Source organism: Triturus cristatus, chromosome 3_1 (assembly GCF_964204655.1).
Source record: "Triturus cristatus chromosome 3_1, aTriCri1.1, whole genome shotgun sequence".
In the NCBI taxonomy this organism is placed as follows: domain Eukaryota; kingdom Metazoa; phylum Chordata; class Amphibia; order Caudata; family Salamandridae; genus Triturus; species Triturus cristatus.
In genome coordinates this window covers 364,293,205-364,312,464 of record NC_140583.1, presented here as the reverse complement: position 1 = coordinate 364,312,464, position 19,260 = coordinate 364,293,205, and the positions used below count along the sequence as shown (strand labels likewise).

At 49.5% G+C, this 19,260-nt stretch overlaps 1 protein-coding gene across 2 annotated transcripts in view; it reads right to left on the bottom strand.

Annotated features, from left to right (window-relative positions):
- NEDD4 (NEDD4 E3 ubiquitin protein ligase) overlaps positions 1-19,260 on the bottom strand; it is a 1,922,401-nt gene that overhangs the window by 1,635,533 nt on the left and 267,608 nt on the right. For both annotated transcript variants that reach the window (XM_085644133.1, XM_085644134.1), the window contains exon 4: positions 1,810-1,848. In XM_085644133.1, the coding sequence (XP_085500259.1) occupies positions 1,810-1,848 (39 nt within the window). The remainder of the gene's footprint in view (positions 1-1,809; positions 1,849-19,260) is intronic.

The following is a 19,260-nucleotide window of genomic DNA, read 5'->3' as shown; positions in this document are numbered from 1 at the left end:
GATTAACATTCATGTAGGCAGAAACATGTTGACCGCACGTTTAGGGGTAATATATGAACTTTTAATTCTAGTTCTTTATCCCACACATTTTTTTACCTATGTCTGATTGGCAAAATCATATAAAGTTCTTTTTGACACAATTTGGAAATTTTTAAATTTCACCTAATTCACCTTTCACTCAAACACTTTTTTTACCAGCTCCGCAGTAATCTGGTGTTGCAGCACACTAGGGTGGTACTCGGCCACTCCTGGTGGGGCTCAATGATGAAGCATGTCACCAACCAGGTTGGTGAGTGAGGGCTTTTTTAAGAAACCAAATGGTTCTTTCCAAACAGTGTTAATCTAACGTGATTACCTGCAAGCTTGCTCTTTCGCTTTGCCACTAATTTGATACACTCCTTTGTTGATTGCTTGATTTATTTTGAGGGGAGTAGGAGTAGCTCTTCATTGTTCCCTTCCTCTCCTGTTGATTCCTGTATAATTATGATGCTCCCTAACCCGGACAAAGACCTGAGACATCTAGGATCCTACAGGCCGCTGTCCATGTTCAACGTAGACACAAAGATACTCCTGGAGGTGGTGCGTTGATGACCAATGTGGGTTTATACCAGGATGGGAGAGACACAAGAACATCCAGTGCTTGTCCCATGTTTTCCATTCGGGGCAGGAAACAGCTTTGGAAGCGATAATGGTAGCGCTATCTATCGAGAAGGCCTTCAACACTTTGGGGTGGGAGTACATGTGGGAGGTGTTGAGACACATGGGAGTGTGGCCGGGCTTCTTATCCTGGGTGCAGATGTTAGATAAAGCGCCCACCGCAAGAATGCAATCAGGATCTGTGGTGTCCGACATTCTACATGTAGGGAGGGGCACATGACAAGGTTGTCCCCTATCATCGCTCCTCTTCACCCTGGCCATGGAGCCACTGGTGATCCACCTGGAACGAGTTAAGGAAGACTGAGGGTGCGGGTCGGGAACAAAGGTCACATAGTGTCATTATATGCCGACAACACTCTTCTATACCTGACCTAACCGGAGGACTCCCTCCCAAAACTATGGAGTGTGAAGGAGGATTTTGGTCAAGCATCAGGACTTTGAGCCAATAGGCACAAGACGGTGGTCTTCCCATTGGCAGGTTTGGTGATAAGGCCATGGGACGATCTCCCCGAGGTAGGAATCCCCTGAGAAATGGAGAACTTTAGAATCTGGGCATACAGGCCGTGCACGTCCCAGCCGCCAGTTTGACCTAAATAAGGGCCAGGTGGTCTAAGGTCTGCCAAAGTCTATAGGGTTCTGGAACACACTGCTGGTGTTAGTGATGTGCAGGGTAGCATTAAGCAAAATGCTATTGTTGCCCTGGTGCCTACATGGGAGGCAAAAGACCCTCTGTGACCTACTGAGGTCCCTCTTTGTGAAACTCAATAGCCTCTTAGTGTCCTTGGTCTGGACGGGTAAGAGAAGCAGGTTTAAGTTAAACGTCTTTAAGCTGAACCCTGCAGAGGGGGGACCTGATTTGCAGTTATATTACATCGCCGGAACCCTGCAGTATGCTGCGTTGGCTGTATTTTAGGAGCATTGCTGCACAGACAAGTGATATGCTGACACACATTTGTTCATAATACTTGAAAAGTGTGCATACACACGTTTTTTGTCCTCTTGCAGTGCATGCAATATTATTTTAGTTAAGAAAGGAAAGCAAACGAGCAACTCCCATGACAAAGTGTTTACCATAGACATAGTATATCATGGTAAAAAAAAGTTAATTGAAGAAATACTACTTACAATATTGTACACAAAAAAAGTACTCACTCTAAAGAGGATCTCTTCATTCCACTTCGGATTCAAAGTCTATAAAATAAAAAATACAGACTGCAATAAGACATCTGAATTATGAATACACATATTAAAATATAAAACTCAATGTGTTTATATAGAAAACATACAGAAAACTTCACCACCATCACTTTTACCTATCTCCAATATGAATGTCCTATTGGTCCACTTTGTCTCATTAGCTAGCATTACTGATCTATCCTGAAATAATACTTACGAAAGTTTGATTACATTTTAAGGGCAGCATCTGAAATTTGTTGTTCTGGAGATGTTATTGAATTTTTATAAAGCACACTACCGTCCATTGGATCTCATGGAGCTGTAACCTAGTCAGAAGCACAATCAGAAGATTGTGACATCAAAGAAAATGTTGGTTAAATAAAGTTTTGAAGTATTTCCTGTATCCAAAATGAGAATAAATAGTTCCAGGATTAAAAGGTAAAGAGTTCCAGCAGCGGGGCCCAATGTGGGCATCTTAGTTTAGAATAAATGGAAGGTGCCAGATTAAAGTAGAAGATACCCAAGGTAGAAACCGTTGCAATAATCAAGTCCATATCCAAATAGTGCCATATGGGTGGAGTGGCAGCCATCCTCAGAGATATATGGGACAATAGGCCACATTGGTCTCATATAAAACTTGCAAGAAGCAGTGACAGAAACAACATGAGAGTCCAATTGAATAATTACAGCTAACCTTTAAACATAATGCTGAGGTTTAGGACATTCACCAAAATCAGGGGACATTAGGAGGGCAAGAGATTGAAATTTGAACCACTAACTAAAAACTGTTTTGTTTGTTAAGTTTTAAGCAAACACAAGGAGATGATGGATTGAGCGCTCAAGCTTTTCAGACACTAACCCCCAGTCACAGATCTGGGTTGAATCCATCATCGTTCTTTAGCTCACTTTGCCGCCCCAGTTCAGACCCAGCCATATGCAAATCAGTCTTGACCCTTTTCTTCATGGGAACAGTCTAGCCCAGACGTGGGTCTCTTGCTCACTTTACCACTGGATTCAAGGTAGCCTGGCTGATGAGAAACTGGTCCCAGGATGCTTGTTTCCGGTCCAGGGAAGACCTGGCTTGGCAGTTCGGGCTGGGCTGTTACCATGAGGAACAGAGTCAAGACTGATTTGCACGTGGCTGGGTCTGAACTAGGGTGGCAAAGTGATCTAAAGAATCATGATGGATACAACCCAGATCTGTGACTGGGTTGTGAGTGACTGAAAAGTTTCTTTAGATCATCAAACATCATAAGAGCACAACTATGATCTGCTCATGATAGAATACACTACCCATGTAGCCTGCAAGGCAAGCACTTCCACTGATTAGCATGCTACCCATCCTGAAATTACTTTCAGCAACTTGTCTGGGGTATGAAGCCTGTATAAATAAAATAAAGCGTAATACAACAGCTTCATTTTTACCCTATACTCAAGGCTGGCATATTTATGAAATATCAACACAACAGCATATTGCATATGAAAATGCTGCCATGTGAGTATATAAAAACCCTTCAATGAACAGTAATTAACTGGTAAAAATGTGCTTTACAAACGCAACAACATTACTCCATTGGTGCACATTTTACATCCTAGTTTTGTTTAGCAGATAACATGCAAAATAACACAGTAGGGGTCCTCAGACCTCTCTAAATACACTTTCGTCAAACAGTGTTCTCGGTACTTGATGGGACCCAGTAAACATACTATTTGGATACCCGATTATGAATTTAATTCTTCTAGGTAAGTACACAGGGCAGACCATATGCCCGAAGGCGGGAGGCTCGCAGTAGAAGCTTATTATAAAACTCCGCACTCCCAATTCCCGTGGTGATATCTTTCAGCCAATAAGTGTCAGGAGGTGCCAATTTTTTTCTGCCATCGGCTTACTCAGCTGTAGTGCAATAGCACCTAATTTACGAAACTGTTTTGGGCTGTCTTTTACATATACCAGGATTGCAACAAGGTAGCAAATTTGGCTCCACTCTAGTAATTTCTGCCACTATCGCACATACTTTGGTCCAATATGCCAGAGTGAGCAATGCCCATTCGACGACGGGGGGAAGGGGTCATCCAGCATCATCTGAAATACCTCTCGCATTGATCCTCTCGGCTGCTGTTAGAGCAGCATGTCAATTAACGTGCTGGGGTTATTGCTAAGAAACTCCCCACGATAAGAAGTGGCCACCTAGAAACATGTCTCCCAATGAGTCCAACCTACTTCTCTTAAGTATTTATGAATTCAGGACTCAGAAGTCAGTGACAGTCTAGGATGATGGAGTACTGGAATGTGTAGTGAATAGTGCATTTAAGTATTTGTCAGTGACACAAGTCAGTAAAGTGATGGCCAGTGGGATGGGGGAAATGAATCCAGCTTCTAAATGTAAGTGTTGGAGATGGCATGCTGGGTGAAACCAATGGTGCCATGCAACAATTCTAACTTATGCCAGGCTATCCTAGGGCGCTTGCATGCTCAGGCCAACCGGACCATTCACGACTTCAACTGACTGAAGAATGCTTTACGGAGGGTAACTGTGATGTTCTGGAAGAGGTAGAGTAATTTGGGAAGGATGCTACCCATCCTGCCAATGACTGGGGCAGTTTAATCCAGCCGCCAACCAGTCCAGTAAGGTGCGACATACATCTACCATAGTTCTCCTTCATGAGCGTTCCTGCACACAATGGTAATGGATACCCAAGTAAAGGATAGAGCCTGTCTGCCAATTCAGAGGATACTGAAGTGCTAGAGCCTGCGTCACCCGGGTTAGCGAGACCAGCACATACTTAAACCAATTAATACAGAGGCCAGACCAACTGCAAAACTGTATTACTTCGTTAATGACTGGGCAAAGGTTGGTAGTGGGATTTTCTGACAATGAGAAGAATATCATCAGCATACGTTGATAGGACAATCTTCCATGATGCAAAATGTTTTCCCCTATGCTGGTGAAATTCCCGCAGTACAATCGCCAACAGTTCCGCCGCCAAAGTAAACAACAGAGGCAACAGTGGGCACCTCCATCTGGTGCACCTTTGTACCGGCATTGGAGTGGAGAGTGAATTATTGACTTTAATTCTTGCCGTTGGTTCAGTGTCGAGGAGTTACCCATCTTAATAAATAATTTTCTCATGCACATACTCTCTAGGACCATCATCAATAAGGTAATTCGATGAAGTCAAAAGTTATTGCTGTAGCTAAAAAAGACACATTTACTTCGAGGTCATGGTCTATTTGATTAGTAATGGCAATGAGTGTGCGGGGGTTATCAGATGTGGATCTTCCAAAAATAAACATGACTGGTTTTGGCAGACCAGTAGGTGTAGCAATTACAGTAATCTATTTAAAATGATTTGGGCCAGTACCTTGCTATCCATATTGATTAATCAGGAGGTCAGTCTGATGATTCGCATTTATGTGGGGGTTTGCCGGGAAAGATGATCACTATGGTTTCCCATAATGATGGGGGAGCATGCCAGTTTTAAAGTATTTATTATAAACTTCCAGACTGTATTAATCAGGAGCTTCTTACCTCAAAGCCGGATTAGGATTCCACAATTCTCCCAGAAAGCTGAGGTCTACCAACAAACTTCTAGCAGTCCTCCTCTAAATTCAGCACGTAAGAACATATGGAAGGTCCTTCGTGCATCTGGGCTCAGTTGCTTGGAATCTGTTACCTCTTGAGATACACGCAGTAAGCGATTTGGCAAGGTTTAAGAAAAAGCTTAAAATCTGGCTTTTTGTGAAGGACTAACTAGTTTGTTCTTTTTCCGACCTACATTTCTGACGCCGGGACACTCCATGGAGTGTCCGTGTGTGCTATAAATTGCTGTCATCATCATCACCATCATCATCAAAGGGACCAATTATGCAGCATATTCTTTATAAAACTCCACAGAGAGCCCGTCCCCACCATGGGCCAATCCGTCCCTCATGGACTAGATTACTCCCTTAACCTCCTGTAGTGTAATAGAGGCGCAAAGAGGCTCCACCTGGTGAGCCTCCAGCCATTCAGTCTCACATCAATCACACATTAACACACACTCACAACCATATAAAAATTGAATACCCGAAAGCTTAGAAAAACAATTATCGTTATAATCCTCCAATATATTTGAAAATCCTTAAGATCACATACAAATATATAAACAAATATACCACATATCACAATAACAAGGAAGACTCATCTAAAACAAAACAATCAGTTTGTGAAATATGTATACATCTACTTTATGTATCTGAGATATTAATTGTAATTAATAACATGTAAGGACACCCAGTGCCTCCAGATCATGTCTGTATATTTCATTGACGTGCTTCGGTGGAGTTTTATTTTTATAAACTTTATTTTTTCAGTTTACATGTTATAAAAACGAAAAACACACAAACTGGCATCGGATCATTGTATACAGGCAAATCTATGACATAATTAATGGCACATAGGACTACAGGCAGCATCAGGGAGGGAACGGAACCATGGGGAAAGAAAAAATAACGTGCAAACAGAGCACCGTAGAGCACCGTGAGGAAGGAACTGGGCACAGCACTTTGTCGCACTGCGTATTTTACTGGGGCCGACCCTCTCGCTCCCCGTCGTGCCCAGACCCAATGGGTAGATCCAACCCACTTAACTGTCAGTCGTATCCTGTGGGGAGGGCTCCCCTTCTGCTAACCCAGAAGTACACACAACCCGCCAAGCCATTAGGTCATCCTGCAGCTTCTCATCCCTTCGAGTGAGTTGCATGTGAGCTTCCTCGGCTAGGGACCACTCACGGACATCTTTAAGCCAGATGGGCACCTCCGGGGCCTTCTGCTCCATTCAAGTTATTGCCACCCTGCGCTTGGCTAGTACTAGCATTAATTGTAGGAGCTTATACGGGAGTTTCTTTTTCTTGGGTTTCCGGACTAATGCAAGCAGACAAAACAAGAGTTCGGGCGCCCGACTCCTGTTGCAGGTTTATCTCGAGGCATTTGAGTGCGGAATTCTCCCACCGAGCATGACGCTGGGGGAAATATGCATGATCCTGAAGCCGGGAGGGGATGCACACGAGCGTTCCTCGTATCGACCGATCATGATGCTCAACACGGACGTTAAGATCCTGTGCAAGCTCTTAGCCTCTCGCTTAGCGCCATACATGACTTACTTGGTCCACGAGGATCAGTGTGGTTTCATACCGGGACGCAACACGGCTATGAATCTGCGGCGGTTGAATCACATTCTACATGAGGTGCGGGGTCGGGAGGAGCAGATGGTGTTGGTGTCTATTGACCTCGCCAAGGCGTTCGACACAGTTGATTGGGGTTACCTTCTGGAGGTCCTCCGCACTGTGGGGTTGGGTCCCAACTTTTGTAGCTGGATTCGCATTTTGTATACAGCCCCCCGTGCTAGGGTGAAACTTGGGGGCGCAAGGTCAGAGGAGTGGCGACTGGGACAGGGTACACGCCAGAGGTGTCCCCTCTCACCGTTACTCTTTGCCCTAGCCATAGAGTCCTTCGCTGCCCGGGTTCGGACCGACATGGAACAGTGGGGAATAAGGGTGGGTGGCACGTGCAATGTTATCTCCCTGTATGCTGACGACGCTCTGTTTTATTTGGCTTCTCCCCGGGACGCACTTCCGGTATTGCTGCACCACTTAGACCGGTTTGGGGAGGTCTCTGGATTACGACGTAACCGCAGTAAGTCACTGATTTTTCCACTGGCGGGTCTGGACTCGGTGCCCCCGGGGGACCTACCAGATCTCGGGCTGCGCTGGGAACAGGTAGGGTTCCGTTACCTTGGTATACAGGTGGCCCGACGGACACGAAGGTGCTAGCCCGGAACGTAGATCGCATAATCGCGTCCTTACAGCAGTCTGTGTCATTTTGGAATTCTCTACCGCTTTCATTGATGGGTCGGCTGGCCATCGCTAAGATGGTAATGCTCCCTAGGACTTTATATGTACTCCAGAACTCACTATGTCCGTTGCTGCCACGAGTTTTCAGAACACTAAACACGTTACTTGCGTCGCCTGTGGCTGCAACTATCCGACCCACCACCCCCACCCAAAACTGCCTAACCAATGGACAGTCCCAAGCCAAGTGTAAAAAGCCCGCTGTCTCAGCGGCACATCTAGGGCATCTATCTCCCCTGTCCCCAGAGATACGTTTCAGGGATACCGGGGTTAGGTAGGTGTGGTGTAAAAAAATTGAAGTGCGTCTGCTTAAATCTGGCGTTGCATGAAACTGTGCGTGTGAGGGAGCCTATGTGCGCCCATTGTTTCTCCTCCAGCGGGGTGGCGAGATCTGTCTCCCAGGCAGCCCGAGACCGCGGTACCGGGGGGGGGGGGGTTGAATCCTGTTTCATGGCTTTGTACAGGAGAGAGAACAATTTATGACCCTTACCGCATGAAAGTTGGATATCCAGGGTATGTGTCAGTGGTGGAATGTCCAGGTACTGGGGCCAGGTGACTTTCACCGCGTCCTGGAGTCCCCGGAAGTGTAGGAATTGTCCCCGTCCAAGGCCAAAGGTCTCTTCCGCCTGCTCGTAAGTAAGGAAGGTCTCATTGGGATAAAGGTCAGCCAGAACTTTGCACCCACCCTCCCTCCAAGATTGAAAGGACATATGTTGCCCCATGTCAATGAAGGGGGCCAGTATCCAGATCAGAAGCTCCCTGTGAAAGGGTGCCCTCCGTAAGACCTTCTCAACGAACCGCTGCCATAAACCGGCCGTGGGTCGCACAATATAGGGAAGGGATGTGTCCGACCCCCTACCCTGCATCAGTGCTTCCTGCAGCGTCGGGGTGTCCACCCTACCAGAGAGAAGGTGTGTCTCCCAATTATCTGTATCGGTAAGCCAACGTGCCGCATGTTGTAAATGGGCCGCGCAATAATATAGGTCGAAGCGTGGAGCTCCTCATAGCTGCGGATAATGGTGTGAAGAGCTACCCTACTGCGCCGGCCCGCCCATAGCAGGGACGCAAGTAACGTGTTTAGTGTTCTGAAAACTCGTGGCAGCAACGGACATAGTGAGTTCTGAAGTACATATAAAGTCCTAGGGAGCATTACCATCTTAGCGATGGCCAGCCGACCCATCAATGAAAGCGGTAGAGAATTCCAAAATGACACAGACTGCTGTAAGGACGCGATTATGCGATCTACGTTCCGGGCTAGCACCTTCGTGTCCGTCGGGGCCACCTGTATACCAAGGTAACGGAACCCTACCTGTTCCCAGCGCAGCCCGAGATCTGGTAGGTCCCCCAGGGGCACCGAGTCCAGACCCGCCAGTGGAAAAATCAGTGACTTACTGCGGTTAAGTCGTAATCCAGAGACCTCCCCAAACCGGTCTAAGTGGTGCAGCAATACCGGAAGTGCGTCCCGGGGAGAAGCCAAATAAAACAGAGCGTCGTCAGCATACAGGGAGATAACATTGCACGTGCCACCCACCCTTATTCCCCACTGTTCCATGTCGGTCCGAACCCGGGCAGCGAAGGACTCTATGGCTAGGGCAAAGAGTAACGGTGAGAGGGGACACCTCTGGCGTGTACCCTGTCCCAGTCGCCACTCCTCTGACCTTGCGCCCCCAAGTTTCACCCTAGCACGGGGGGCTGTATACAAAATGCGAATCCAGCTACAAAAGTTGGGACCCAACCCCACAGCGCGGAGGACCTCCAGAAGGTAACCCCAATCAACTGTGTCGAACGCCTTGGCGAGGTCAATAGACACCAACACCATCTGCTCCTCCCGACCCCGCACCTCATGTAGAATGTGATTCAACCGCCGCAGATTCATAGCCGTGTTGCGTCCCGGTATGAAACCGCACTGATCCTCGTGGACCAAGTAAGTCATGTATGGCGCTAAGCGAGAGGCTAAGAGCTTGCACAGGATCTTAACGTCCGTGTTGAGCATCATGATCGGTCGATACGAGGAAGGCTCGTGTGCATCCCCTCCCGGCTTCAGGATCATGCATATTTCCCCCAGAGTCATGCTCGGTGGGAGAATTCCGCACTCAAATGCCTCGAGATAAACCTGCAACAGGAGTCGGGTAAGCGTACCCTCAAATGCTTGATAAAACTCTGGAGGGAACCCGTCACTACCCGGGGACTTGGCTCTCGGTAGGTGCTGCAGAGCAGATCGTACCTCGCCCAGTGTTAGGGGTTCGTCAAAGTCCTCCTGTGCCCGCTTGGGGATAGACCGTAGGGTCAGATCCTGAAGGTAAGGGAGATAGAATGCCTCGGAAATGGCAGGGTCCACGGTATACACCAGCTGGAGATGAGACTTAAGGACCCGCAGCAGTCCCACCCCAGAGTGGAACAGGCCCCCCGTAGGCTCACGTAAAGCCACAATTACATCTGGGGCTCTTTCCCGCCGGAGAATCCAGGCCAGAAGTCGACCTGAATTATCCCCTTCCCTATGGGGACGTTGCCTGTACTGTGTGAGGGTGTATTTATCGAGCCTGTCCAAAATGTCATGGATGCGTGTCTGGATGTCATGTTCCCCCTCCCTCTCCGTAATGTCAAGGGCCTCAGAGGTCTGTACCTCCAAGAGGTGGCGTTCCTCCTCCTGTAGCTCTCGTTGGAGCTGCTTCCGGACCCCGTATGCAAGACTCATACACACCCCTCTCACCACCGCCTTCAGGGCGTCCCATTTTGTGGCCAGTGAGAGGTCCGCCCCACCCCAGTTCAGGTCAACTTAATCAGTTATGGCAGTTTCGAGGTGATGCTTTCCCACCGGGTCCTCGAGAATCTCTGTCAGTAACCTCCAAGTCCGTGGGCGACATATCGGGCCTCCCCAATTCACCACACATGCCACAGGGGAGTGATCAGTTAGGAATCACGCTTGATGGGTCACCTCAAAGGACATAGTGGCATCCGGATTTGCGAGTAAGACCCTATTCAAGCGACTATGCGTATTGTGAGTGGAGGAAAAACAGGTGTACACCTTCTGAGTTGGGTGTCTCTGGCACCATACATCCTGGGCTCCTATATTCCCCATGACCTCCCGGAGTTTCGCTGTCATTCGTGGTTTCGTGCCAGCACGGGGTGGGAACCGGTCAAGAACAGGGTCTAAGACACAATTAAAATCCCCCATCCAAAGTAGTGGAACCTCCAGCTCCGAGACCAGGACCTCCTGCAGGGACTGAAAAAAGTCTGGGTCGTCCGTGTTTGGGGCATAGGTGTTCAGTATGGCCACATCCCTACCATCCAGTTTAGCTCTAAGGAGTAGATACCTCCCATGGATGTCAGCTTCCACATATTGGATGGCAAATGGGACCCCAGGGGCAACCCACACTAGGACTCCCCTGGCATATGTAGAAAATGACGAGTGGAAAACCTGTCCCCGCCATTTTTCCCCCAATTTCTGAGCCCCGTCGTCTGTAAGGTGAGTTTCTTGGAGGCATGCTATCGAGATCTTATGTCTGCGAAGGGAGGACAGGACCCTATATCTCTTGGTGCATGTACTCAGCCCCCTCACGTTCCAGCTCAGGAATTTATACCCCATGTGTGGTGAAGTGACCAACCCCTTCGTGTTCTGCGTCCCGTGTAGCCACACCGGCCCTGCGCCCGAAATGCTATACATACGATGCCTAAAAAGAACCAACAACCCCCCCCTAAAAACACCCTCTCCCTCCCACGAGCAATTTAATGACAACAACATAGCATGCAGAAATGCCCTTCCCGTGCTGGTGCCAGGACGTGCACAGCCGACCCATGAGCCCAAACGGGCTGAACTACCCAACAAAAGGAGAGGAAAACCCCCTTCCCCCAATTCCAACTCCCGGCTCAGACCAGCCACCTCATGGCATAATTCAATGTCTCAGACTGCCTGAGTATGTACCTGGGGAAGCCTCAGGTCAGTGTAACCGGCAAACCCCACCAAAGGCGTGCTACAGCAGCTCAAACTCTGTACGGAAGGCACCCAGATCTCAGTGAGGAAAGAATCGCTAGGCCTCTAAGGACCGTCCCCCTCCCCCCCAACAGTGGAAAAAAGAAAAAGGTTATCAACTGCAGGCGATGCCGTAGCGGACGCAGAAGCGTCCATGACTGTTTCTGGAATCACATGGGAAGTGGACAGGAGAGTCTCCGGCACCAAGCTCTCCCCGGGAGTCCCCGCCACAGTCCCCGGGGGAGTGCCGTCGGAGTCAGAGGACTCCACTCGCAGCGCACCGTCGTCTCCCACCGTAATCCGCTGTCTCTCCACCGGAGCGTCAGGGACGGCCAGACTCCCGCGTCGGTCCCTGCAGCTCCCAGAAGATCTAGTCCCCCAGGTTCCACGGGATCCCCTCCGCTCGCGTGGGGGGAGGGCATCCCCTCTGATCTCCAGCCACTCCCATGCCTCCTCTGGAGATTCGAAGAAATGGGCCTTTCCATTCGTGAGCACCTTGAGTTTCGCAGGGTACAGGAGCATGTACTGTAGGTGGAGTTCACGCAGCTTCTGCTTGATGCCAAGAAAAGACTTCCGCTGTTCCTGCACCTGGCGGGTGTAATCCGGATAAATGGAGACCTTGGCGTTGTCGAAAGTGAGGTCAGGTTCTTCTCGCGCTGCCCGCAGGATACAGTCCCTGCCCCGATAGTTCAGGATTTTAGCAATGAGGGCCCTGGGGGGAGCCCCCGGCCTCGGCGGAGGGACCAACGCCCTGTGGGCCCTCTCAACCACAAAGATCTCCGACAGGCAGTTGGGGCATAGCTTAGTACATATCCAGTTCTCCAGGAAGCGCTCCACATTACCCTGCTCTGAGGGCTCCGGAATGCCCAGGACTTTGATGTTACTGCGGTGCGCCCGTCCCTCCGCACGTCGTTCCAGCGCTCTTGTAGTGTTGGTGAGCTGGGAAACCTGCTGCCTCAGGGTGGCCACCTCCCCCTGGAGCTGGACGATGTCACCTTCCGCTGTGGAGACCTTATCCGCCACCTTCCGCAGATCTGCCCATAGTAGATTAACATCAATAGAGACAGTCTCAATTTGTTTTTCCAAGGCGGTGCGGGACCCCTGTATCGCCTCCAGGAGCTCGGCTCGAGACGGCTCATTGAGGGTATCACCCTCACCCTCTGGGCCCGTCTGACGAGTGATTCGCTGCATGGCAAGGCGTTGTGTGGTGTACTGTGTGATGGTGTTGGTGTTGGGGTTGGCGGCACGCAGCTGCTTGTCCCTGCCCATGATGGAGGCCCCAGTGGAACGCAAGGCGTCCGCAAGTATAACGATCAGCAAACACAATATCCCTACAATGGCTGAACGAAAGCGGACTTACGTTCCTCCTCAGATGCCGCCAGGAGCAATAGGGCCAGGTCAAGTGCGTTGCTTTCCAGCAAAACCGGGGAGCCCAAGTCCGCTACTTCCCCAGGAAGGGGCCGAGCGAGCGTCCAGCAGTGACCCCAGGGCTGCTCTCCTCAAAGCTGGCGCCAGGGCGAGGAAACCCGACCTGTCGTCCACCAGTGAGGGCCCCCACAGCTCACCGAGGTCCCAGAGACGTCTCTGCAGTCTTCTCCAGACAGGCAGCCAGTCCAACCGTAGTTGTCTTCAAGCAGGTAGGCCGTATGGGAGTTTCCAAGGGTGGCCGGGCACCCCCGCGACCTCCACAAGGGGCAGGCAGAGAGAAGGGCCCAGCCGGGTGTCGTCTCATGCGTGGCACGAGTACGTTTCCTGGGGCATGGCAGCTCCCTTCTTGCAGAGCTGCAGCCAGGCAGTAGGTGTTCACTTCCCGGGGGCCCCAAGAACCAGAGGGCCTCCAGCCGCCATCAAGGGTGTCCAGGATGTCCCCACTGAGGGGGCGAAGCTGGCCAGCAGGTCGCGCCCCCAAGCGCCGGCTCACTAGCCCAGCCGGGCCGATAGCGCCCTCTCGGCCTCAGGAACTCCCCCAGCAGGTCAAGAGGGGAACACGGCCACCCGCCACCTCCGGGTGACCGCCGACAGGCACCACTCCTCATAGACCCCCGTCCAGGGTCATCTCACGGACCCGCACGCGGACAGCAGCACACTCCAGGGCCGGCGGGGGAGGGGGGGGGGGCATATGTTCACACTTCCAGTGGAGGGTTCTGCAGCAACGACGGACACCTCAGCCGCGGGCGCCAGAGCCTCCGTTGTAGGCGATGGTGAGCCCGGTCCCCGGTCGCACCCCAAGCCGATCCTCAGTGTCCCACTAGGCCCCTCGGGGCCCGTCCAACCTCTTAAGGCCCAACAGCAAGGTCCAGGCGCCTCCTGAGTAGCTATCAAAGGCGCCGGGCATGCGGAAGGAAATACGCCGCCACTCAGACCGCCGGTTGGTGCAGGCTTCGTCCCCGGCCTCGCGTGATTTTCAGCCGAGTGGGACGGCAGGCGCAGAGCCGTCGCAGCTGATTCCGGGCACTTCCTCCGTCCCGCTTTCCCCCAAGGGAGCCCCCGCAGCGAGCAGAGTCCCAGCCACACAACAGGGACTGTCGTAGACGTCGGCAGACATGGATATTGCAGGATTTAGTGGCTGGCTTGTCGGGAGCCGAGGGAGCTCACGTCCTGTCGGCCATGTTGCTTGGCCACGCTGCTTCGGTGGAGTTGACTCAGATTCCACGTTCTTCAGGACTAATACATGAATATATCTTTCAAAAAAAAAAAAGTTATTCCATACATCTTAGACATAAAATAAAAAACCACGAACAACCACGATAGTACCAAAAAAGTGAATACATAAGACAAAAACAACTGCCATGCTAACAAGCAGAGTTAACCAACTTAATCATTCGTTTTTGTACTCGTAAATTGTGAACAGTCATAGGCCTTAAAAGAAATTACATAAATCGTTTTTAGATGAAAAGACCACATACATCTGTCCCATATTGTATGGTATTCATTGTCAATAAGTAACACCAAAAGCTGACGTATTGTCTCACTTGTACCGGTGTTCCGGTCACACGACAGACAGACGAGCGGATGGCAGACGGGTGGACGAGTGGCGATCCAGAGCCTCGGAGCCTGAAAACCGCGGTGTGCTGTGCGATCCATCAACCGACCAACCGACTATATCAGTAGTGGCACAGGGGCAGGGCGACGGAGCAACGGAGCGGAGCAGGAACAACGGTGAGGATATCGGCAGTGGTAGAGGCAGCAGGCTGATTGCAGGCTAGCCCCCGGGCTCGGGCGGGCTGGTTTTCAAACTTTATGGCCCCCAGCACCTTGGGGAGCCGGCTACTTTCTTAGCTCCCCCAGACCTCCAGCCTCGTCTGCCTTCTCCTCCTTGCCCCCCCCGCCCTTTCCTCTCCTGGTTCCTAGCAATCACCAGCAATCACCCAACTTATCATAGCGGCCACGGGTAACGTGACCGCATTTTCCGGACACGCAACAACTTATCGGGAGGGCAAGTGCGGCTGCCTTTTAGCAGGCAGCCGCACCAAGTGAGAGCCCCTGACTAACTGCAGAGTCGGCCTGTTACATCAGGTCTGACCAGAGTCTGCAGTAGCTTCGCGAGCCCTGCTTGCCAAAAAACTTCTGGCCAAAACTCCATACGAGCAACCGCACTTGAAGCTGTTTCAACAACTCTTAATAACTCTCAATTATCTAAGCTACCTAAAAGCCTAAGCTACCTGAAAGCCCTCAGCCTTTAGCCTACAGCCTTACAGCTTATAGTTTTCGCAACAGTTCTTAAAAAACCGACAAGAATTAAGAATCACCACCTAGAATCGTCCCACAACCCTGAGTCACTTTAGCTTACAGTTACACCTAGGGTTGCCGCGCACCGACGTACCCTTCGAGCTCCAGCCTAGCCTAGCTCAGGAGCACCAACTTTATCGGACGACAAGGGGCCAAAAAAGGGAAATTTGAGTGCACCTAGTCACCAACAATCCCAGTTACTTCAGTATCTGAGTTGCATCAACTAACCTGCACCAAGTAAGGCCTCAGACAACATTCTCTGTACCTGTATCACACTACAGAAGCCATTAGTTTCCTGTTGTTCTGCATCTAGGCAGGAGCTGTGGGCTCATTAGTGAGAACCAGTGAGAGCTCCCAGAACATCTAGTGCGGAGTATCATCTAATCAATTAAATAAAAAATAAAAAACTTCCTAAGAAATTGGCTGTCGGCGGCACTCCCTCCCCCCCACAGTAGGAGTTTCGCAAGCTTTTCAAACATGAGATCGGGCGGGAGAGGAAAACACCATCAAAGTCCTTAAAAAAGATCGCAAAGGCAAAAATCATCTCCAATAGTTCGGAAGCATCGATCGAACGGGCTCAACAGCCCCCATAAACTTACCGATAAATCAACCCTCAATAAGGAACTACTTTAGGAACCTAGAGCCAGTGGCTGCCCCGAAGCAAAACTCTAGTCCAAGGGCACTGATCCAGGCTTTTCCGTTAACAAAAGCAGTAGCAACTCCGAACAAAATTTTAATCCAGGCTTCGATCCATGCGGCAGTCAATGAAGGTGAAACCTGCCCGCAGCCATTTTCCACAGCAACCATGGAACCAAATAACTCGGACACTTCAGAAATCCCAGAAAGTAGTCGATCATCTCAAGTCCCAGGACAGTCTCCTCCGAAGCAACAGTTAGTTCAAACTGAGCATGCTCCAACCCAAGATCCTACCCTCAAAGATGCTAGTTTCTGAACAGTCCAGCCTGCACAGTTCCTAAGCCAGTCGTTTCCATCACCACCAAAACTCTCCAGAGTATCCTACAAGCAAAAAATAAATGCCAGTGTAATGTATCCCCAAGTTGTGTCTCATTACCACCCTCAACTTAAAAATCCAGAACCAAAAAGCCAATCACAAATGGCCAACTCAGGCGTTGACATGGGTAATTAAGAGGGGCCAGGAGACAATTTTTTCCTTACCCCCCTAGATCTCTCATTTTTTTTCAACGATCAACCAAAACCAGAAGCCCACGAAACCTCACCAGCTGTAGATCAAAATGATCTCTGGATTCAGTTACTACAGACCCTTCAAACCTCGGCAGCCGCTTTAACCTACCACTCTGACAAAATGGACATGCAGGTGCATCTCTTGAACACGCTAGCGGTGTATACCGCCGGTATAGATCAGAAACTAGAGGCACTAAATCTGCTCATCACAAAAGCTCTATCCCAAGCCAAACTGGTTCAATCGGTATGCTGCTGCTCCCCCATTATTGATTCATTATCAACCCTTCCACAATTTCTTTCCTCCGTGATAACAGAAATCAAGAACTTACCCTTGGCAGGGTCATCAGTCTCACTAACTCTGTCTTGTAACACAGTCGAGGGCCCAACTGCCACGGAAGACCAGTCCCCACCAATCCCCCCGCATTTCACGGAGTTGGAAGACAGCAAAGTAACCCCCATTACTTCAGCTGAAGAACATAACAAACACAGGTTGTCCAAAAGGGAAACAAAAAGATTATGGAAGAGTCAAAACAAACACACTATTGAAATTAAAACACAAAACTCCAGAGGCCCGGTCGATATCACCTTAGACCAAGCACGAGAGCAGCAGCTCACTTCAGGAGCAAACCTGTACCAGAATTCTGCATCACAAGCCCAGACCCCCCATAAAGATCCTAGGCAACAAAATACCTATCAAGAGAGAGGGTCTTAAGGACGTGTGTCGCTTTCACAGCATCCAATGCAAGCAGAACTCGATCCCGGGACATCACCAACACCTCCCCCTGCACCAGTTATATGGCTATGGGGAATCGAAAATCCCTTGACGCAGTTGTTAGACACCATCCCCAATAGCCCATCATTAGAGGAGTATAACCCTCACGCCCTGCAATGCATAGTTACCCAGCCCCTCCATCAAAACCTCTTTCTACTTCTAGTTCTAGTAGCCATCCGCAAGCATCTTCGAGCAGAAGACTTCCTGCTCAGTCACCAACCATCAACCAACGCGAGCCGTTTTTATCATGCGCTGCCACACGCACAACCACACAGGCCTCCATCGAAAACTCAACGAAAATAAAACCCCCAACGGATGACAAAGCTCTTAAGCAGCCAAATACAAACGCAGGCACCACACTTCTGCTAACTCCGGAGTACGTCTCAAGATGCCCCCACGATATCTTAAATCGCGGAAACATATTAAGACTCTTTAAATCCATCCCAGACTTGAGCATCGTGCAGTCTAATGACATAATCGCCATCCTATTCATCCCATCACCAGGCACCTATGAGGGCAAAATAACCCAACTATTATTGGCTCAACCAACAATTCGAGAATTGGTTCAGTCAAAAGCAGATCAATTTAAAAATTGGGGCATAATAATATCGTCATTTAGTGCCCATTGTTACCCATCAATTTTGGAGACCAATCAGGACCAGATACCCAGTGCAAGTCCGGCCCCCTTTTCAGTATTAAAAACAGCTAGAAGTCGTTCACCGAAAGCAATACAGAAGTACAAACCATGTCAGCAAAACTCGGCAACAGTAGGTTGGTCCTGGCTCCCAGGGGCCCTAGCTAGAAGCAAGAACGATTGAAATATTTCCGATCTAGGCGTATCAATATGCTCGTGGAACATCAACGGCCTAGGACTAAAAATTCAATCAGCCGCTACTAGGGGCTTCCTAAAGGAGCACATCATCATCCTACTGCAGGAAACCTGAGCAGTTGACAATACACCCATAGAAGGCTACCTCGAATTTGCATTGTTTGCAAAAAGACAGTCCAAGTTCGGTAGGCCAAGCGGCGGCCTAGCTATTTACGTGTCAACCAAACTATCTCAGCATACTAAACAGCTGAAATTTAAGGAAGACTGGCTCAGTGGAATACTAATGGCAAGCGGACAGACCGAAAGCCAGCTACTTCTTCTCAATGTTTATATATCCCCGCGGACCTCAGAGAAAAAGTCAAAATTGGATAGCCTGACCAATAACGTATGTAATTTGCTTAGCGAGTACGGCAGCATACCAAGTATAATCACAGGCGATTTCAACACAAACCTATACAGTAATCTCATCGAGTATCCTGAGCCTACTCTGCAAATGGTTCCAACACACCTAGTCTCACAGTCAATTCCCACTGACAATAGACCATCTAAATTGGGGGAGTACGCAGTTACCCAGCTCAGCAGCATTGGTTACACCGTCCTGAATGGTCGTTTCCCTATGGATAAACCTCCAGCCTGGACACGATCTGACGGCCGAACTTTCTCTTTCCTAGATTTTTCTCTAGGGAGCATAGAAATTTTCCCACTGATTGAGAACTACTACATTGCACCACAAGGCGATAGCGACCATCGACCTCAAATAATAACAAAACTCGCGAAAACACCGCGCCACCAGGAGTTGGCCTACACCCACGGAGGCACATACACAGAGAATTTAAAACGATATAAAAATGGTCAGTCGACATGGCCCCATTTTTGATGGAAAAAAGCAGAGCACTGTTAAATCAACAACTAGACATTGACTCAACAGCTATTAGTAGCTGGGCAAATTTTACCAACCAATTGTTATATGCAGTGCCCGCAAAGAGGAAAACTCAGCAGGAGGTATTTTAATCACGCATTTCACCAGCAACAAAA